This window comes from Podarcis raffonei, chromosome 4 (assembly GCF_027172205.1).
Source record: "Podarcis raffonei isolate rPodRaf1 chromosome 4, rPodRaf1.pri, whole genome shotgun sequence".
NCBI classification, from domain to species: domain Eukaryota; kingdom Metazoa; phylum Chordata; class Lepidosauria; order Squamata; family Lacertidae; genus Podarcis; species Podarcis raffonei.
This window is the reverse complement of record NC_070605.1, coordinates 5,761,130-5,783,698: the sequence shown is the minus strand read 5'-3', so window position 1 is coordinate 5,783,698 and position 22,569 is coordinate 5,761,130. Positions and strand designations below refer to the sequence as shown.

General features: G+C 47.7%; 1 protein-coding gene across 2 annotated transcripts in view; it reads left to right on the top strand.

Annotated features, from left to right (window-relative positions):
- Window positions 1-22,569, top strand: part of PDE2A (phosphodiesterase 2A) — a 384,874-nt gene that overhangs the window by 305,409 nt on the left and 56,896 nt on the right. For both annotated transcript variants that reach the window (XM_053385339.1, XM_053385340.1), the window contains 8 exons: window positions 448-557; window positions 3,925-3,980; window positions 11,860-11,919; window positions 15,338-15,497; window positions 18,057-18,109; window positions 18,544-18,618; window positions 21,358-21,399; window positions 21,932-22,000. In XM_053385339.1, coding sequence (XP_053241314.1) covers window positions 448-557; window positions 3,925-3,980; window positions 11,860-11,919; window positions 15,338-15,497; window positions 18,057-18,109; window positions 18,544-18,618; window positions 21,358-21,399; window positions 21,932-22,000 — 625 coding nt within the window. The remainder of the gene's footprint in view (window positions 1-447; window positions 558-3,924; window positions 3,981-11,859; window positions 11,920-15,337; window positions 15,498-18,056; window positions 18,110-18,543; window positions 18,619-21,357; window positions 21,400-21,931; window positions 22,001-22,569) is intronic.

The following is a 22,569-nucleotide window of genomic DNA, read 5'->3' as shown; positions in this document are numbered from 1 at the left end:
GCCAGATGCAGCTTGTCACGCTGGCCACGTGACCCGGAAGTGTCTGCGGACAGCGCTGGCTCCCGGCCTCTAGAGTGAGATGAGCGCACAACCCTAGAGTCTGGCAAGACTGGCCCCTACGGGCAGGGGTACCTTTACCTTTAAGGAAAAGTGGGACATTCCGGGATCAAATCAGAAACCGGGATGCCAAAAATGGAGCCTTAAAATGGTGCCAGGCGAGTCTCCCTGGGGAGAGCATCCCACAAACAGGGAGCCGCTGCAGAAAAGGCCTCGTTCTCATGTTGCCACCCTCTGAACCTCTCATGAAGGAGGCGCCTGGATTCCTTCAGCATTTCTCCAAAGCTAATTTCCTCCACCATTTTGCATTTGCGGGGCACTCTAGACTTTCGCCTCGTTCTCGTACCAGCTCTCCTTCAGCTCTGCTTTCTTTTTTAATTGTCCTTTCAGAGATGCCGTCCTGCAGCAGAAGAGGGTGGATTGCAAAGGGCTGCCGCCGGCTGAGTTGCAGGGCAAGCCCATGGTTGGCCTGGCCGCCCCGTTAGCCCCGGATAAGCAAGGTAAGAAGCGTCCTGGGAAAGAGCTGGAGCGGAAGCAGGTTGAGCTTATGGTTACGAGATTTCTTTCAAGGAATCTGGGGACACTTTCCTTTTTCTTCTTTTGAATTTCATGCTTTATTATTTTAGGAAAGCCACTTCCGCCCTGCAGAGGAGGTGGGGTAATAAAAATAATCATAATCATAATCATAATTTATTATTTATACCCTGCCCATCTGGCTGGCCTTCCCCAGCCACTCTGGGCGGCTTCCAACAAAATATTAAAATACTGTAATACATCAAACATTAAAAGCTTCCCTAAACAGGGCTGCCTTCAGATGTCTTCTAAAAATCTGGTAGTTGTTTTTCTCTTTGACATCTGATGAGAGGGCATTCTACAGGGTGGGTGCCACTACCAAGAAGGCCCTCTGCCTGGTTCCCTGTAACCTCACTTCTCACAGGGAGGAAACTGCCAGAAGGCCCTCGGAGCTGGACCTCAGTGTCTGGGCTGAACGATGGAGGTGGAGACGCTCCTTCAGGTCTACTGGGCCTTTGAGGCTGTTTAGGGCTTTAAAGGTCAGCAACGACACTTTGAATTGTGCTCGGAAACGTACTGGGAGCCAATGCAGGTCTTTCAAGACCGGTGTTATGTGGTTTCGGTGGCCGCTCCCAGTCACCAGTCTAGCTGCCGCATTCTGCTGGCTTCACAGCCCCACCACAGGCGCGGCGGCTGGAGCCCAGCCCCCCCATGATTGGGGGAAACCCCAGCTGCGTCACCCCCTGGCCCGCCAATTGGCTGGCTCTGTGGGCGTGTCCTGCCCTATTTAATGCAGGCGCGGCCAGGGATCTCCCTCTTTTGCCGCCTAATAGCTGTTCGGGTTGCCCAGAGTTCTTGACCTTTTTTGGGGGGGGAAGTTGTCAGGCGCGCACCTCGACACAAGGCACGTGGAGAAGCCCATCTACAAACACACAAATGCCCCCCCAAAAGAGAGGTGGAGGGGTGTGAAGAGACATTGAGTAAAGGCGCTCGCTGGTCTTGGGAAAACCCGCATTAAAACACACACACAAGGCAGCCGAGTGGCTCAGAGCCCATTGGAGCGCCGCGGGCTCTTCTGCTTCGGGCTGCTCTGCGCGAGTTCGGGGTGAGTGTTGATCGAGAAAGCGAGCCAGAAGGAAGTTCTCTGGCTCGCGCCTCGGTTTAAATAGCCCCCCCCCCGCCAGCCAGCGGATTGGCTGGCGGAAACTTTGACATGGCCAGGACCTCCAGTGCTGCTCACTGCCATGGCGCCCGCCATGTTGCCTCGCCGGAAGTCCCCAGGCATAAATCCGGGGACATTAATTAAAATCCAGGGACAGATTTATTGGTAAAACCTATTTGGTGTTTTGCAACTTTCTGACTAGTTGCAGGACCTTAGCCAGACCTAGCAGAGTACACACAGAATCCACGGAGGCAATTGGCGGCTTGGCTGCAGACAGGATAGACGAAGCAGGAACCAGGAACTTGGAGTTAGGTGTTTATTATATACAGTGGACTATTTACAGGAACAGAACACGGATCTTTTGCTAGCTCTCTCTGACACGACTCACAGCTCCTACACTGACACACAGAACTCTGAACTCACGAACTCCAAACTAACAGATTCCAGTTAGTAGGCCATTAATTATCACTCCTTTGAGAGAGTTTGACCAATCAGGGAGCAGTCTCCATGTCTCTGTTATCACCAGGCAGACTTACTCCTTCAAATTGCCTTCTGGCTGTCTGCCAAACCTTAATTGACTCTGTGTGAGTAGCTGCACGTACACAGTTTCCCAACAAGATTTTGTCGGGGGACAGATTGGTGAATCTGGGGGCTGTCCCGGGAACCTGGGACGTCTGGTAACCCTAGTTTAGGTTGTTGAGATCTATGGGTATAGGGTGGTGTAAAAATTTATTAAATAGTAACAATAAAAATATCCCCCCCCCATTCTGCCCAAATAGTGCATGGCTGGGGAACCTGGAGAGGCAGTGTGGTTCAGTGGTTAGAGTGCTGGACTAGGACCTGGGAGACCAAGGTTCAAATCCCCACCCATCCGTGAATGAAAGTCACTGGGTGTGACCTTGAGCCAGTCTCTGCTCCTCTCAGCATACCCTACCTCACAGGGTTGTCGTGAGGATAAACCATGCAGGAAGAGGAAGCTGCACACACCACCTTGAGCTCCTGGGAGAAAAAGGGAGGCTTTAAATGCAAAACAAAATAAGGCAAAATTACATACATTTTATTTTTTTGTATCCCGCCCCTCTGACTGGCTTGCCCCAGCCTCTTTGGGTAGCTATGTGTCTGTTTGGAGAAGTTTGTATGGAAATGCTTGCAAACCTTCATGAGGATTTTATTTTTTTAAAAAACGATGTGCAAATCATAGAATCAGAGTTGGAAGGGACCACAGGGGTCATCTAGTCCAACCCCCTGCAATGCAGGAATCGTTAGCCAGTGGTGGGGCTTGAACCCACAACCCTGAGATTAAGAGTCTCTACTGACTGAGCTATCTCACTTAATATGAAACAATGGGGAAACAAGGAACTGATTTTTATTTTTATTTGGAGGATTAATACCCTGATCTTCAGCCCAAAATATCAGAGAAGCTTACATACGATCAGAACAAGACAGTCCCTACACACGGGCTTGTAATCTGGAACAAAAAAACACGACACGCAAGGGGAATGGGACAGGGAGGGAAGAGGAAGAACAAAACCTCAAACCAGGCACCAGTTTCTAAGCAGTTGTTCCTATAATGAACAGCCGGCTCGGTTCAGGGGCAAAGAGGTGCGTGGGGAGCTAAGACTCCAACAATATGGATGAAATTTTACCTGTGTTTGTTGTCCAGAATAGTTGGGTTTGGGGGCACTCCCATCACATGTGGAGGTATGTGCCTGTGGCCAGCATTTTGGTGAGGTTCCTGGACATATTAGCGCTAATTTTCTTCCTAATGTCTCAACGAATGAAACTGATTTGTAAGAATGTAACATGGGGAAAAAATACGAGAGATATTGCATACACTTTGTAAATCAAGAAAATATTTAATTTTTTAAAAAACCATTAAAAATATGGATGAAATGAGCCTTCTGCTTCCTGTTTCTCTCTCTCCTCCCTGCCCCACCCCCCCTGCCACCACCGCCCCAGGGCAACCTGGCAGAATGGCTGCCCCACCCAGGTGACAGTTGAAGAAATTACCCATTTCTCAAATCTGGGTAGCATTGCCCTGTTCCCGCTGCCTTTCTCCTCCATCTCGTGGGGCGCAAAGGGTTCTCCCCCCCCAATCTCCAGCCCCCCCTTATTCCCGCTTCCTTCTCCTTCCTGCCTCCCCCTTTGCTAAACTCTCGCCCTGATGGGGCCCCTTCCTCTTTGCCTTGCAGTGTTGATCATCCCCTTGGCGGACAAGGATGCAGGGACCGTGGTCTGTGTCATCCTGGTAAGTCCACAGGTATTCGCACCTAAGAGGGTCTGCGGGGAAGGAGGCGTTCTACTCAGGTCTTTGTGGACGGAGGCATTATTTATTTCACAAAATATATACACCTCCCGGTTGTTGTTGTCTTAAAAAACCCTACAACCTCAAAGCGGTTTATGAACAGGCTAAAGCAGTTAAATTATCACGACGAAAAACGAGCACCCATAATTTTAGATCTTTGAAAAGTTAAAATAGCAGTCGACTAAGAAGCAGGTCCCTAAGACTAGGGTTGGCACTGTGGCTTAAACCACAGAGCCTAGGACTTGCCGATTAGAAGGTCGGCGGTTCGAATCCCCGTAAAGGGGTGAGCTCCCGTTGCTCAGCCCCACCTCCTGCCAACCTAGCAGTTCGAAAGCACGTCAAAGTGCAAGTAGATAAATAGGTACCGCTCCGGCGGGAAGGTAAACGGCGTTTCCGTGCGCTGCACTACTTCGCCAGAAGTGGCTTAGTCATGTTGGCCACATGTCCCAGAAGCTGTACGCCGGCTCCCTCGGCCAGTAAAGCGAGATGAGCGCCGCAACCCCAGAGTCGTCTGCGACTGGACCTAATGGTCAGGGGTCCCTTTACCTTTACCTAAGAAGTGAAGAAAGCGCACATTCTCAACAACTGAGTCGGCTTGTCTGACCAAGAACATTTTTAGCAGGCACCAAAAAGAATACAGGGAAGGCTTCTGCCTGAAATCAAGAGGCAGGGAGTTCCACAGGGCAGGTGCTGCCACACTAAGCAATTGAGTTCTTACAAATGCACAGCAGGTATTAGGTAGCAGCTGTGGCCATGCCAATTCTACCAATTGAAGCAGTCGAGTGGGCAATTGGTATATGGGGTACAGTGATCTCGTAGGTAAACTGGTCCCAAAAGGCTTTAGATACCAATAGCAACACATTGAACTTGGCTTGGCAACAGATTGGTGCCCAGTGTAGAACTCTGAGCAGCAATTAGATGCCTAAAAGGCCTTGCTTCTGTTGGCATCCACAGCACCAAGCTGGCACCGGGAAGCCTGATTTAAATGGGCTGTTTTGCATTTAATTCCTGGGCTGGGCTCTGTAACTTTTTTCAGACTGCTGCTTTCAGCTTGTTCTACCTGTAACGAGATTATTTTAGCCGTAATTTGCGGTTTTAATTGCTTATCTGGGCTGCCTTGAGAGGGCTTTACCCAGAAACCCAGACTGGCGGCTCAGCGGTGTGTGGCAAGAGAAGCTGAAGAGGTCATTCGTGGCAGCCTCTCTGACACGGCCATTATCGGCACTCCAATTAAGCCGCCTCATTCAAGCCCCAAGAGCCGGAGGGTCAAACCGGGATGCGATTTCTGCAGAACTTTCCCTTCACGGAGGCGGCGAGGCGAGTGGCGAGGTTAACCAAGCCCTGGAGCTGCCCGACTTCTCTTGCCAGCGCCCAGCAAGGTTGCGGCGACGGAGTCGGCAGCCGGGGAGATAAGGGCTTAAGTGGATTAGCGCCTGGTGCTCTGGTGCCACATCTGCGAAATTCGCACCAGCGCTTATTAAAAAGGAATTAAGATGATTAAGAGGCGCTGACCTTTCCCTGCTGGCACAGGGAGATGGGACCACGTGGCACAAAGCCGCATTGGCCTTTTCCACAAAGCCGCATTGGCCTTTACAGTTGCTGGCAGGAGTGAGGCATTGTCAGCAAAATAATAATAATAATAATAATAATAATAATAATAATAATAATAATAATAGTTGCTTTACAGTTGCTGGCAGGAGTGAGGCCTTGTCAGAATAATAATAATAATAATAATAATAATAATAATAATAATAATAGTACCCTGCCCATCTGACTGGGCTGCCCCAGCCACTCTGGGCAGTTTCCAACAAATGCAAAAGCATAATAAAATGACAAACATTAAAAACTTCCCGGTACAGGGCTGCCTTCAGATGAACGTCTGTGCTCAGAGATTGGCGCTGGCTGCCGCTTTGCAGTTGGGTGTTAGAATAATAGAAATGTAGAGTTGGAAGAAACCCAGAGGGTCATCTAGTCCAACCCCCTGCAATGCAGGAAACTCAGCTACTCATCAGCTATTCCTCAGCCGGTTTACCTGTGGGATCACCTCACCCCATATACACCCCTTCAGCTGCTTTGACTGGCAGAACTGGCACTCTTACAAGCGCCCCACGTATCACCTGTTCCACATTTGTAAGAATCTGATGTTTTTGTGTGGCAGGGCTTGCTATATACTTTGGAACTCCCTGCCTCTTGAAATCAGACCTTCAGAGTCCTCTTTTCCACTCCTGCTTAAACCATCCCTGTTTTGACAAGCCAGTCCAGCGGTTTTAGAAATGGTGGGTTTTAATCTGTTTTCAGGTTTTTAAAAAAACTTTTGAAAAGTTTTAAATTGTTGTTGTTGTTTTCTTATCAGCAATCTTATCGCTTTATCTTTTTCTGTGAACAGTTTTGAGGTTTTTTTAACAATCAAGCGGCGTACAAATTTTATAAAATCAAATAAATTAAAATAAATAAAGATCAAGTATGTAGCTTTTTCGGACAGCAAAAGGATGGCAGTATAAACTTTAACTATCCAGAGTGGTTTAACCAGTCATAGGCAAACTCGGCCCTCCAGATGTTTTTTGGGACTACAACTCCCATCATCCCTAGCTAACAGGACCAGTGGTCAGGGTTGATGGGAATTGTAGTCCCAAAACATCTAGAGGGCTGAGTTTGCCTATGCCTGGGTTTAACTGTCCATCCCTCTGCATGGGGAATTCTGGGAATTGTAGCTCTGGGAGAGGAATTGAGGACCCCCAGCAACTCTCAGCTGTTTAAACCGACATCGTTGTATTTTAAAGGTGTGGTGTGAATGTGGCCGGGCTGATTGAGAGGGAGAACTGGGCTCCTTTCTGCAGGATCTCGCGCTTCCAGGTTGTTGGACTGGGCCTGCTTTTAGCAGCTTGCTTGTCAGAATTACAGAGCAGGGAGCTTTTGTTGCATTTGTTCCTGGCAGGCTTGGTGGGGTTGGCTGAGGTCTCCGAGAGGCTGGTGAGAACTCGGTGCTAATTAACCGGAGATTTATGACAGGGGCACTTTTCAAGGGAGAACTGCAAATGGAAGGAATGAAGTAGAGAAAGAGAAGAATGTTGTGCATTCATTGCCAGGATCGCTGTGGAAGTATTCTTAGTGTAATTCAGTGGCAAGAGGGCATAATTTGCACACACACACAGAGAGAGAGATTTACGTATAAACTAAACAAGCTCTGGGACGCGGGTGGCGCTGTGGGTTAAACCACAGAGCCAAGGGCTTGCCGATCAGAAGGTTGGCGGTTTGAATCCCCGCGACGGGGTGAGCTCCCGTTGCTCGGTCCCTGCTCCTGCCAACCTAGCAGTTCAAAAGCACGTCGAAGTGCAAGTAGATAAATAGGTACCGCTCCGGCAGGAAGGTAAACAGCGTTTCCGTGCGCTTCTCTGGTTCGCCAGAAGTGGCTTAGTCCTACTGGCCACATGAACCGGAAGCTGTACGCCGGCTCCCTCGGCTACTAAAGCGAGATGAGCGCCGCAACCCCAGAGTCGTCTGCGACTGGACCTAATGGTCATGGGTCCCTTTACCTTTTTAAACAAGCTATACTCTCTTGGGGTCCCCAAAAAAATTAAAGGGAAAAAAACCCTGGATGTACATTTCCAAAATATAAGATAAAAAACACATAAAATAAAACCTACATACAGCAACCGTGTTTTGTGTTATGTAGGCTCCTATGATGTAAGCAATGGGCCCCGCCTGCTAGCCTGCTCCCTAAAATATCACTGGTGGGCTCAGTTCTATATATAGGGTGCCGACATTCTGCATGGTTGCATGGCAACCTGTACAAATGGCTTTAGATACCTATTAGGTCCATAAATTGAGGCGCAGGTGGCACTGTGGGTTAAACCACTGAGCCTAGGGCTTGCCAATCAGAAGGTCGGCAGTTCGAATCCCCACGACGGGGTGAGCTCCCGTTGCTCAGTCCCTGCTCCTGCCAACCTAGCAGTGCAAAAGTACATCAAAGTGCAAGTAGATCAATAGGTACCGCTCCGGGGGAAAGGTAAACGGCGTTTCTGTGCGCTGCTCTGGTTTGCCAGAAGCGGCTTATTCATGCTGGCCACATGACCCAGAAGCTGTACGCCGGCTCCCTTGGCCAATAAAGCGAGATGAGCGCCGCAACCCCAGAGTCGTCCGTGACTGGACATAATGGTCAGGGGTCTCCTTACCTTTAGGTCCATAAATTACCATATAGCATATATTCAACACAAAAACAGCGACAATTTGTTGTTGACAAAGGACAGCTGGACATAGAAAGGGCCCCATTACCTTCAGGAGCTGGGGGCCTCATCAAACCTAAATCCGGCCCTGTACACACACACAAACATACATTCAGTCTATGGCAGAGGGAGCTAACTCTGTGTGGTTTATTGTCCAAACTCCCATCTGTGAGGTTTTCTCTTCTTCCCCAAAATCACCACTTTACTTTTAGAATGGTTGACTGTTAACTGCTCTTTTGTGCAAAAGACATTCAATTTCCTCAAAAGTCTCCACATCCCAGTTAAGGCAGCAGAAATCAAAACAGTATCATCAGCATACGAAAGAACTGAGAGCTTGACATCCTGAATAGAAACAGGAAAATATTCTAGACCTCTCAGTTCTCGAACAATGTCATTTATATAAAAATGAAAAAAGAAAGTGTGTGAGGACTGTCTGGTTGAAGGAGCTGGGTATGTTTAGCCTGGAGAAGAGAAGAAACAGAATAGATGTGATTTGTTGTTGTTTAGTCCTTTAGTCGTGTCCGACTCTTCGTGACCCCCTGGACCAGAGCACGCCAGGCACTCCTGTCTTCCACTGCCTCCCGCAGTTTGGTAACAAACTCATGCTGGTAGCTTCGAGATAGATGGGATAGCCATCTTCAAAGATCGGAAGTGCTGTCACGTGGAAGGGCAAAACCAAAACCAATGCATTAAACTGGCAATAAAGAAGATTCCAGTTTTACAAAAAAAAACCCTGGAATAATTCCTTCTTGGGATTCTAACTACCAATATTCGAAAAGAAAGATAACAATTATTTTTCTATGCAGTAACGGTCGCTAGGATATTAATAGCCAAGTACTGGAAGGGTAACCATATACCAACTAGAGAAGAATGGCTACAAAAGCCAAGCGAGTACTTGGAACTCGCTAAGTTGACTGAAGCCTTAAGGAGCAAGTCAAATAAAATAGCCCAGAAGGAATGGGAGTGCCTCAATACCTACCTATCGAGTCAAGGTTCAACAACCAAGATTTGGTTGTGTTTAGAATAAACCCGTAAGTGGGGAAATGTCTCCTTATACCAAGATGAGGAATATATTGAAATACAGAGAAATTGTTTTAGTTCTAGGAAATGAACCACCGTGAGGTCGATGGAAGGCAAAAAACCAAAAGTATAATAAAAAGAGATGTACCCCAGAAGGGTCAGCATCTTGGTAGAGAAATTACATTCTGGGATGTCTATTATAGTTACCGTATTTTTCGCTCTATAAGACGCACCAGACCACAAGACGCACCTAGTTTTTGGAGGAGGAAAACAAGAAAAAAAATATTCTGAATCTCAGAAGCCAGAACAGCAAGAGGGATCGCTGCACAGTGAAAGCAGCAATCCCTCTTGCTGTTCTGGCTTCTGGGATAGCTGTGCAGCCTGCATTCGCTCCATAAGAGGCACACACATTTCCCCTTACTTTTTAGGAGGGAAAAGGTGAGTCTTATAGTGCAAAAAATACGGTGTGTATTCACAGCCATTCCTCTGTTAGATTTCTGTTATGCCACTGTGCAGTTTTTGGAGTCACAAGACTCTGTTGAAATTCCAGACTGTTGGAAATCTCCCGGGAGACGGATGTTGAAGTTACTGGTTTCCTGTTTTCTTTGCTCTTGTTGTTCTCTGTCTCTCACAGAGAGCAGACGCATGTTCTTTTCTGTCCTGCATAGTTAGAAATAAACATAGCAACATAGCACATATTTACGGCTCCTTCTGCCCTGTTTGGGTACTCTGCGTAATGGGAGCGTACCTGAAGTCTCATTAAAGGCTTAGGTCGTTAATCACCATTGGAGCAGAGGTCGCTGGATTCTGAAGATACGACGAGGAGGAGAGTCATTACAGCTCGGTCGTACGGAAGTTTGGTTTCCAGACCCTTGATCATCTTGGTCGCCCTCCTCTGCACTCTCCCCAGCTTGTCAACATCCTTCTTAAACTGTGGTGCCCAGAACTAGACATAGAATCACAGAATTGAAGTATTGGAAGGGACCCCGAGGGTCATCCAGCCCAACCCCCTGCAATGTAGGAATCCTTTTGCCCAACGTGAGGCTCAAACCCACGACCTTGAGATTAAGAATCTCATGCTCTACCAATTGAGCTATCCAGAAGAGAGAGAGAGAGAGAGAGAGAGAGAGCTCTTAATGTTCAGCCGATTGGCTGTCTGTGGTCTGTTGTTCTCAAACAGTTGCATCGATGGTCTGCTGCAGCACTTTTACTGCTGCGTAGTTTGGATAAGCTGTCAAGGTTCTGAGAAAATGGGGTGATAAACGGCGACACAAGCTCAGCTTCCAGCGGCTGCATAAAGCAGACCCAAGTTATGTTGTCCCCAGGCTGCATCAGTGGCCATATGGCTGGAAGATGTGCCTGTCGCTGCCTCACGAGTCCATGTCCAAGGCCAGATCCGAACCAGAGGCTTTTGTCAATATCCTATGTCACTGCTGTCCCCCTCCATCTCTGCAGCCCCTGTTAAGAGCCCGTTTTCTGGGCTGGCTTGGGCCTTTCCTTCCATGAGTCAGAGAGAACTCTAGCAGGTGGGAGCTTCTGCTAGGCAAAAGGACCTTGAGGCAAGGGCTTTGGGATCACAGGGAGCGCGGAGCACACTCCCCCTTCTCTGCATCTCATTATCCTTATCTCCCATGGACTGTAGCTATCTGTCCCTGCTTTCTCCAACTCATTTGTGTGTGTCTCTCTGCTGAGGGATGCTTGCCTGGCGCAGGGAAGCAGAGAGGGCACTCTCCCAAAGCGTAAACAAATAGGAACTCGGGAAGGAGGGAGGGAGAAATCCAGAGTGCTTCAACCACAAGACTGCCAAGTTTTGGGAGGCTTCAGTCCCAAAGATACTCCAAATTGGTGCCCTCCGTGGACTGGCAAAAAGGAGGCCTAATTATGGGCTAATTGGCCACAGTGGGCCACTTTGGAGGCTGCGAGGGCACTGGGGAACTGGCATTATTTTCAGGGGGAGAGAGATGCATCCTTGAAGCCCTTGCCCATCACACAGAGGTGTGTTGACAGCATGTCAGGAGGGCACCCCAGTCCAAAGGCCCTTCGCTTTGGATTTGCTCAGATCATTGCCTGATTTCAGGGATTTGACAAAAGGAGCATTGGGTTTTATGAATGTATGTAAATGAAAACTGGGACTACATTATTACATGAGCACTGTTCCACAGCATTTGATATTTTCATTTACATACATTCATTCAAAATAAGATGGGTTTATGAAGCAATTCTATATCCTCCCACCACGCTGATGAAGAATTCTATGAAACAGTAGTCAATATCCGAAATCACTGTTCAGTGTTGACATCATATTTGCTGTATACACAAAGCTTCATCGCTTGTCTTTCATCATACAAAGTCTGGTACTTCGCTTCATTTAAAGATTTTCAGAGACTTTGAGACTAAAGATTTCATTTTGCACTTATTATGGTTTGAAGGAATTCTATAAAGATTATCTGTTGCTTATGTACATGGTCATTGTGTTCCCTAGATATTGCTGACAAACAACTCTTACTGTCAGAAACACCTCCCTGATAAAAGCTGACCTTGAAATGGTTGCTTTAACACTCTTCCCTTCTCCTTTTCAGGTACACTGCAGTCAACTCTCTGAATCGGATGAGCTGAACCTTCGTGCTTTAGAGAAGCACGTAAGTATTATTATTATTATTATTATTATTATTATTATTATTATTATATTATTATTATTATTATTATCTTTGTGTGATGCTACTCACCAGTACGGAATACCTTAAACTCTTTGTGTGTCTGCTGCTACCAACAGCACTTTGATCACGATATTTTTTACCCTTGTCCTTGTTACCCGTCGACCTGCTTTAGACACCGTTTTAATGCGGGGACTCTGCTGCCATATCTTAAGACTCACCTTCCATCATCTTTCTCCCTGGAAGACATTTACATGTGTTAGCGGATAATATGCCATCTTTTTGAGCGGGTGGAGATTTACCAAGTTGTTACTCCAGCATCTCATCTACCGCAGTGAACATAAGAATATAAGGAGAGCCTGGCTTCAGAATCAGGGCAATTCCCCCTGGGTAGTCCAGTATGAGGGGACGTGGGTGGCATTGTGGATTAAACCACTGAGCCTAGGACTTGCTGATCAGAAGGTCGGCAGTTCAAATCCCTGCAATGGGGTGAGCTCCCATTGCTCTGTCCCAGCTCCTGCCAACCTAGCAGTTCAAAAGCACGTCAAAGTGCAAGTAGATAAATAGGTACCGCTCCGGCGGGAAGGTAAACGGCGTTTCTGTGTGCTGCTCTGTTTCGCCAGAAGCGGCTTAGTCATACTGGCCACGTGACCCAGAAAAACTGTCTGTGGACAAACGCCGGCTCCCTCGGCCAGTACAGCGAGTTGAGCGCCGCAACCCCAGAGTCAGGGGTCCTTTACCTTTACCTTTTTATCACCTCACCTTTCAGCCTCCTCTTTTCCACTTTCCAGCTTGTATGATACCCTTCTTCTGGGAATGTTGTGGGTCACAGAAGAGGATATATTGATTAATATTTTCCTTCCTAACTTGCGCTACCAAGTTTCTTTACATAGCAGAGCGTATTCCCCTGTTACACAGCAGGAATCTGGTTGCAGATTCATTAGAATCTCTTAAGTTCTATTATTCCTGGTAAGACCCCTTTGATTCCCTCCTTAAAAGAATAAAGACACAACAGTCTTGTTCATAAGTAACAATAAGAAGTTTACTCACGATCAGGCAGAGCACAGTGTGATTGATCCCTGAAGGCAGGCTTTAGGCTTAAGGTTACAAATAAGTACAAATAGGTTTACCCCATATGGGAGATCACCCAGGGACTGCTGGCTGAGAGTGCGGTCCAGGTGAAGCAGGCAGGTCTAAAAAGAAGAGAGGTAGCTACGTGACTTGGCCTTTGACCAGGTCTGGATAGGTCACGCCCACCTACCAGTCACATGCAAAGGAAGGATGCTCCAGCCAGGTGTAACAGGAAGCTCGACTGGCTGGTCCAACATTCCCCTGCATGTCCACTCTAGGCAAACAAGGAATGTTGTACTTGACTGCTCCAGAGGATTACATCCCACACTTCTTAAACTGGGGTTCCCAGAATTGAACACAAGACTCCTATGAGATAAGCTGTGATTCCTGCATTGCGAGCGTTTCGAATAGGTGACCCTTTGCATCCCTTCCGACTCTATGATTCTAAGTCCAATGTCTCATTCATCCTTGCCCTGTCTCCCTCCTTAGAGCATCGTCCCTCTTAACAGGCCTCTTGTTGTTGTTGTTTAGTCGTGTCCGACTCTTCGTGACCCCCTGGACCAGAGCACGCCAGGCCCTTCTGTCTTCCACTGCCTCCCACAGCTTGGTCAAACTCATGCTGGTAGCTTCGAGAACACTGTCCCACCATCTCGTCCTCTGTCATCCCCCTCTCCTTGTGCCCTCCATCTTTCCCAACATCAGTGTCTTTTCCAGGGAGTCTTCTCTTCTCATGAGGTGGCCAAAGTCTTGGAGCCTCAGCTTCAGGATCTGTCCTTCCAGTGAGCACTCAGGGCTGATTTCCTTCAGAATGGAGAGGTTGGATCTTCTTGCAGTCCATGGGACTCTCAAGAGTCTCCTCCAGCACCATAATTCAAAACAAGCCTCTTACGGAACAGTAAAACTCAATCCATTCACATCCCTAGCCACACACAAACCCTGCTCTCGCCTCGCAGATCTGAAAACTCCCGTCCGGCTTAATCAGCCGGCAACAGGAGACTAGAATAGTTGACACGGAGAGACCTGTGCGGGAGTGTTGCAAGGGAACGCCAACCCTGCCAGGTGGAGCGGGTGGGAGGCTGCTGCGAAGACGGAAGCGTTCAAAGCCGCTCTCCCTCTCCATCTGCCTGTGTTTTCTTGATGCCGTGATAATGAGGAGCCCACCTGCCACTCAAGAGACAAGGCGCTGCTGTTGCAAAGATGAGCTCCACACCACAGGAAGTTGTGCTAGTGCTGCATTTGCAACCTGGGGTGGCGGGTTGCAGGATTCAAGCCTGCCTAGAAACCTCATCCTCTGATCATCAAGGTTTCGGACATTTTGGACTCACAGCTGTCCATGGAGGCGCAGGTCAATTCTGTTTCCAGGGCACCGGTCTACCAGCTTCTTATGCTATGCAGGCTGAGACCCCACCTGCCCACTGACTGTCTCGCCAGAGTGGTGCATGCTCTGGTTATCTCCCGCTTGGACTACTGCAATGCGCTCTACGTGGGGCTACCTTTGAAGGTGACCCGGAAACTACAACTAATCCAGAATGCGGCAGCTAGACTGGTGACTGGGAGCGGCCGCCGGGACCACATAATACCGGTCCTGAAAGACCTACATTGGCTCCCAGTATGTTTCTGAGCACAATTCAAAGTGTTGGTGCTGACCTTGAAAGCCCTAAACGGCCTCGGTCCAGTATACCTGAAGGAGCGTCTCCACCCCCATCGTTCTGCCCGGACACTGAGGTCCAGCGCTGAGGGCCTTCTGGCGGTTCCCTCATTGCGAGAAGCAAAGCACAGGGAACCAGGCAGAGGGCCTTCTCGGTAGTGTCGCCCGCCCTGTGGAACGCCCTCCCAGCAGATGTCAAAGAGATAAACAACTACCTGACATTCAGAAAGCATCTGAAGGCAGCCCTGTTCAGGGAAGTTTTTAACGTGTGACATTTTAGTGTATTTTTTGTCTTTGTTGGAAGCTGCCCAGAGGTGCTGGGGAAACCCAGCCAGATGGGCGGGGTACAAATAATAAATTATTATTATTATTATTATTATTATTATTATTATTAACAGGGTTGCCTTCAGATGTCTTCTAAAATTCAGATAGTTGTTTATTTATTTGACATCTGACGGGAGGGCATTCCACAGGGAGGTCGCCACTACTGAGAAGGCCCTCTGAAGAATGATCATAATAATAATAATAATAATAATAATAATAATAACATTTTATAATCATAAGGGGAAAAGGACAATTTAAATGGGGGTGGGGTTGTGCTTTGGCCCTCATTCCACTGCAAAGTTTCCGTCCTTCGCACCCATCTGTTTCCCTTGCCTGCTTGCAAAATGCAATTCCTTGCAGATCCTGGTCTCCTACAAGCGCATCCAAGCCCTGCAGAAGCTGCAGCCCTGGCCGCAGGTCAGCCTGTCCACCAGCTCGTCGCAGAATTCTCTCGCAAAAACCGAGGGGGCTCCCAAGAACAGCTACAGCGACTTGGACCGCAAAATCCTCCAACTGTGCGGTAAGGGTGCGAGGCAGCCAACGACACGCTCTGATGCAGATAGATAACAATATACTGTGCATTATTTTATGTATCATTTTCAACAATTGTTTTTATATTTAGGGGTGCCATATTTCCAAAAGTGAACATCCGGACAGAGTTATTGAGCTCCCCACCTCCCACCCAGACATTTTGCCAATTTCTGAAACTTAATTGTTTTTATATATTGCTGTGGGAGGTGGGGTCAGTCTGGGTGATGCCATGTTGTTGTTGTTGTTGTTTAGTCGTTTAGTCGTGTCCGACTCTTCGTGACCCCATGGACCAGAGCACACCAGGCACCTCTGTCCTCCACTACTTCCCGCAGTTTGGTCAAACCCATGCTGGTAACCTCGAAAACACTATCCAACCATCTCGTCCTCTGTCGTCCCCTTCTCCTTGTGCCCTCCATCTTTCCCAGCATCAGGGTCTTCTCCAGGGAGTCTTCTCTTCTCATGAGGTGGCCAAAGTACTGGAGCCTCAGCTTCACGATCTGTCCTTTCAGTGAGCACTCAGGGCTGATTTCCTTAAGAATGGATGCGTTAGATCTTCTTGCAGTCCATGGGACTCTCAAGAGTCTTCTCCAGCACCATAATTCAAAAGCATCCATTCTTCGGCGATCAGCCTTCTTTATGGTCCAGCTCTCACTTCCATACATCACTACTGGGAAAACCATGGCTTTAACTATACGGACCTTTGTTGGCAAGGTGACGTCTCTACTTCTCAAGATGCTGTCTAGGCCTGTCATTGCCCTTCTCCCAAGAAGCAGGCGTCTTTTAATTTCGTGGCTGCTGTCACTATCTGCAGTGATCATGGAGCCCAAGAAAGTAAAATCTCTGCCTCCATTTCTTCCCCTTCTATTTGCCAGGAGGTGATGCCATGAGTCCCTCCCAACTCATGGAGGTTCCTGTACCCAAGTGCTGGTTAGGGAGGATGCTATCACTGAACTGGTCAGACCAGTTTCTTTGTAAGACCTTAGCTGGCTGCTTTAGTGTCCTCATTTGCTTCCCAAAGGAAGGAGCCAGGTTGCAAGAGCTACAACTACCGTATTTTTCGCTCTATAACACGCACCAGACCATAACACGCACATAGTTTTTAGAGGAGGAAAACAAGAAAAAGAATATTCTAAACGAAATAGTGGATATATGATTTTTGTGGTTCATGCTGTGGCCACAGACATGTGATCTGACAGCGAGTTTGGAGTAGCCCAATGCAAAAATCCTGAGGATCCATGTGGATCCATGCTTTGTAACCACGGAGGAGGGAAGGAAGGGGAACCATGGATCCTCTGCTCACGACTGCAGCAGATCCCCCCGCCACCCGCAGGCATTCGCTCCATAACACGCACAGACATTTCCCCTTACTTTCTAGGAGGAAAAAAGTGAGTTTTATGGTGCAAAAAATACGGTAAGTGAGGGGGCCTCCCAGGTGGGCCTTTCCTCCACCCCCTCGCCTGTCTGCTAGCTAGGATAACAATACAGTGGTACCTTGGTTCTCAAACTTAATCCATTCCGGAAATCCATTCCAAAACTAAAGTGTTCCAAAACCAAGGCGCGCTTATCCATAGAAAGTAATGCAAAATGGATTAATCCATTCCAGACTTTTAAAAACAACCCCTAAAACAGCAATTTAACATGACTTTTACTATCTAACGAGACCACTGATCCATAAAATGAAAGCAACAATCAATGTACTGTACTATAAAATAAGACAGTATTGTAGTTGATAAAAATTTAAATTATTATTTTTTCTTTACCTGCACCGATGATAGTCATTGTTTGGATGGGGGGCTTTTATCCATTTATGCAGTCACACAATCAATTACTAGCTGATCTGGGTTCCACGCAGTCACGAAAACAATTTAACTGAAAAAGCCTCAAAAACGCAAAATAAATAGCAAAAACAAAAGCGCCAAACTTAATCCATTTCGGAAGTCCGTTTGACTTCTGAAATGTTCAAAAACCAAGGCACAGCTTTTGATTGGCACAGGCGCCCCAGAAACAATAGCCGACAGCCACATTGGATGTTTGGCTTCCAAAAAACGTTCGAAAACCGGAACACTCACTTCCAGGTTTTCGGCGTTTGAGAACCAAAGCGTTTGAGAAGCAAGGTACCACTGTATCAGGAAAGTGTGTGAGAGCTGGGATTGAAAACAGGATGGGAGCTGGCGACACAGAGACTTGCTCACTCTGTACTGAACCCAAAGCTCCCGCTCATGGAGAAGAAAGATCTTTTGCAGCAGCGATACAGTGAGCCCCTCCATCCCATGACGAGGTTGCAAATAAAACCATAAATCCTAAAAACACTGCAGTCTGTGCTGACCTTCATTCCAGGGAAACCAAACCTGAGCAAACGCCTGAAAGCATTGGAGACTCTCACCTCTCAGAGACCAGGGTGGCCTGAAACACATATTCTTCTATATGTTTTTATGAATCAGTTCCAGGTTCCTCAGCAGAAGTGATTCAGAAATGAAATAAACAGTTATAGTAACGTTTGTTAATCTTCAAGCAGAAACTCACAGCTCCCGATCTGTTGCTTTTGCAGGCGAACTGTACGACTTGGATGCAGCCTCACTCCAGCTCAAAGTTATTAATTACGTGAGTATTTTGGAGCCTGGCTGTCAGAATCATAGAATCGCCAAGGTGGGGCACCCGAGTGTCAACTAGTCTGACCCTCTGCAATGCAGGCATCTCAGCTAAAGCATCCAGAACAGATGGCCACCCAACCTCTGCTTAAAAAAGGAGAGTCGTTGCTTATTTCCTGCTCGATCCCTGCTGGGGGAGAGGGGTCCTTTTGTCTTCCACAGACACCTGGGAAGCCGTCTCCAGGTAAGTGAGAAGGGACTGATGCCTTGTAGCTGTGACAACCTTCATTTCCTGCATTGCAGTGGGTTGTACTAGATAACCCCTTCGGGTCTCTTCCAATTCCATGATTCTATGGAGAACAGAAGTCAGATGGTCTGGGAGCGGCTGGGATGTGGGTGGCTTCCCCCTCCTGGAATGGCTCACTTTTCTCTCTCCCTCTCTCGCAGCTGAAGCAAGAGACCCAGTCGCCATGTTGCTGCCTCCTCTTGGTTTCTGAAGACAACCACCAGCTATTCTGCCAGGTCAGTGCCTTTGACTTCCTGCCCTAAGGGAATCTCTGCTCCCGATTATTCCCCTGTGCAGAGATTTTGTGAGGCTGCCTAATTTTTGAGCTATGCTGTAGATCAGACTAAACCACATAGAGCACCATGAATGGCCTACCGGGATATTTGTTATTATTTTTAACTATTGCCCCATGTGCAAAGACAGCTGGAACGGCAGGGCCTAAGCCGTGAAAAGATTCTAGAATTGTTGTGATATTAAGACCAAGTAAAGACCCAGAAAATCATATAGGAGTACCTTGTGTAATAGGCTCCCTAGATGTTCACAAGGCTTTTGACAAAGTTGATTGGGATTATTCATTCCAATTACAGTCACACCTCGGGTTACAGACACTTCAGGTTGCGTTTTTTCGGGTTGCGGACCGCCGAAACACGGACGTACCGGAACGGGTTACTTCCGGGTTTCGGTGGTCGCGCATGTGCAGAAGCGCTAAATTGCACTTTGCGCATGCACAGAAGTGCCGAATTGCAACCCGTGTGTGCACAGACGCGCCGCTGCGGGTTGCGGATGTTGCGGGTTGCAAACGTGCCTCCCGCACGGATCACGTTTGCAACCCGAGCATCCACTGTAAGTGGCAAAGGGGTGGGTGGGAACTGGGTCCTGCTTTCTGGACAGCAAGATCAGTGCATCTCTCCTGGACAAGACTGGAGAAAAGCATCGCAGCAGCAAAGTCACGTCCTGAGTACCGGAAAACTTTCTCGGTGTGTTACGAAACCCACAAATCCCAACTTCCATTAAGAGTGTTTATTCCCAGGAGGCAGTGCTGGATTTATGTATAAGCTAAACAAGCTATAGCTTAGGGCCCCACTCTCTTGGGGCCCCCAACAAAATTTAAAGGAAAAAACCTAGATGTACATTTCCAAAATATAAGATAAAAAGAAATAAGATAAAACCTACATACAGCAAGAGTGTTTTGCGTTGTGTAGGCTCCTATGATGTAAGTCATGGGCCCTGCCTGCTCGCCTGCTCCCTAAATTATCACTGGTTTGCTCATTTCTATATATAGGGTGCCTACATTCTGCATGGACTGCTTGCATGGCAACATGTGCAAATGGCTTGAGATACCTACTAGGTCCATAAATTACCATATAGCATATATTGAACACAAAAAACAGTGACCATTTGTTGTTGACAAAGGACAGCTGGACATAGAAAGGGCCCCATTACCTTCAGGAGCTGAGGGCCTCATCAAACCTAAATCCGGCCCTGGCAGGAGGCATCTTAGATGCATGGCTGCAGGCTCAGCGATGGGCGCAGTCGAGGACATTTGTGATTATCAGACTTTGAAAAGCTGGAATGGAAGGTTCAAGTTTGTCAGTTTTGTTGAAACTAAATAGCTTTGTCACTGTTTTGAGTTTCTCTATGTTGTTGTCTTGGTGGGTCATGCAAACGCATTCTGAAAAAATTCTTTTGTAGGGTGGGGGGTACTGGGGATGAATTTATCGAATTACTTATTCCTCCCTAAGGTCATCGTCTTATGAAGAATTTGTCGGACCATTGCAGCCACCTCTTCCATTAGATTTTATCCCTCACTGGGTAGAGGACCCCCAAAATTGGAAGGGGCTTGGTGCATCGATCAAGACTGACCCCCCCTTAAAAACCTTAAACAGTATATTCCATCCCCTCTGTTTCTGGTGATCAGGCGCCATTGGTTTTGTGGCCAAAACTGGATAATCTATGCAGAAAAAGGGGTAGTTTAGGAAGTCTGGACAACCTCTGAGATTTTCAGAAGTGCCAAAATTTGGGGTGGGAAAAATGAAGAGGGGAACCCCAAAATCACACTAGTGAGAGCTGAGCATAATTTACGGCTGTGCTGGCCCCGGGGGGGGGGGTACCGAGAGGCGTGTTCAGAGTCCGGTCCTGGGTCGAGGGTCTGGAGACTGTCCACCAAAGGCGAAGCGGGGTCCAAAGCAAGAAGCCGGGCGTGGTCAGGAACTCCGGAAGAACAGGTCTGGGTGCTGGCAGAAACAGGTTTCCAACGACGTTGCTCCCGCCACCTGGGACCGGGCTGACTGGCCTTTATCTTCTCTGAGGCCAGGGGCGGTCCCGGCCCTCAGGTGACCCGCCTCTCCTGGCCTTAAGGCGAGCACTCCTCCTGGAAGAAACCAGTTCCCTCCGCCTCTCTGCCCTGAGCCTCTGCAGCTCAGGAGAGGCAGGAGGGTTATACTGGACCCAGAGGCAACCTCACCTTCCCCTGACAGGGCTGGGAGAGGAGCACCTGCAGGCAACGGGTCCTCAATCACCTCCGGAGCCAGAGTGGATTCATCTGGTGTCTGCTCCTGAGGATCCGGCACAGGTGCAGACCCTTCAGATTCAAGGCCCTGCCCCGGCTCAGCCGGCCCTGGAGGCGGGGACTCCTGTGCAGGCTGGAATTCCTCCGGTTCAGCCTCTGAATCAGACCGCCAGGCCATCACAGCGGCCACACAAAGCTGTCAGAATGGAGTAGTTGGACGGTATCGCTCTACACTGCAACATTTTGTTGCAGCTCCCACTTGTGTGTTATCTTTAGGTGGACAATATTTCAAGTGATTGCTGCTCCCTTCCTCCCAGCCGACCATTCGACGAGGTGGTGGTCTGCTAGCCTTAAGAAATCCAAGATTCTTCAGCATCCGAGATTTAAATGCTGCTGCGTCTTTGAAGATGGGAAATCCTTTGATTCCTTCCTTTTCCCCACACCCCTGTTTTCTTGTTTCTTGCAGGTCGTTGGAGACAAAGTGTTGGAGGAAGAGATCAGCTTCCCTGTGAGTGGATCATCATCATCATCATCAGTGCTTTTTTCTAAAGAAAATGTTTAGGGCTACTCTCATTTTGACTCAAGAAAATCACCATTTCGTAGTTCGAATCGGGGGAAATAAATACAGTAAATGGACAAAAGTACAGAGATTTTCCAAATGTTTAGGGGTATGCGCACCCCTTCCACCCCCCCCAGAAAAAGCACTAATAATAATAATAATAATAATAATAATAATAATAATAATAAATTGTGCCTTGTGGTTTAGGAGGCATCTCTTCTCCTGGAGATTGTGAGCCTCTAATTATTTTTATTTTATCCGGCCTTTTTCCCTGACAGGGACTCAAGGTGACTTGAGGTGGTGATTGCAGTTTTACAATCCTCTAAGTAATAATAATAATAATAATAATAATAATAATTTATTATTTATACTCCACCCATCTGGCTAAGTGTCCATATTTCCCCTTCTAACTCTGCAATTCTGTGATTCTCTGAAGCCTTCGCCTCTTTCCCATCGCTCTCTCTTTCTTTCCCCCATGCAGTTAACAGTTGGGCGTCTGGGGAAGGTTGTGGAGGAGAAGAAATCGATCACCCTGCAGGACATCAGCTTGGTAGGTTTTCCGTGCGGCCGATTCTGCCCTGGGCTTCTTCAGTACGTGTCATGCATGTCGCGGGGGCTCCCATGCTGTGGCTCCAGCACGATTCACATTTTATTTCTCTGGCTGCCTGCTCTTGAATGAAGCCAAGATTACAGAGATGCATGTGCACCGCCAACCCAGCAGGGGCTATTTCGAATGTGCCCTTTCATATTCGGTTTGCAAAAAGGAGGCAGATCTTCCTGGAATATATATAGTGGTACCTTGGTTCTCAAACTTAATCCGTTCCAAAACCAAAGCGTTCCAAAACCAAGGTGCGCTTTCCCATAGAAAGTAATGCAGAATGGATTAATCTGTTCCAGACTTTTTAAAAGCAACCCCTAAAACAGCAATTTAACATGGATTTTACTATCTCACGAGACCATGGATCCATAAAATGAAGGCAATGTATTGCAGTCACACAGTCAATCAATCAGTAGCTGAACTGGGTTCCACACAGTCACAAAAACAAAAGGAAAAAGTGCCACAAAAATGCAAAATAAATAGCAAAAACAGACAGACCTCATCACAACACTCAAAAGGGT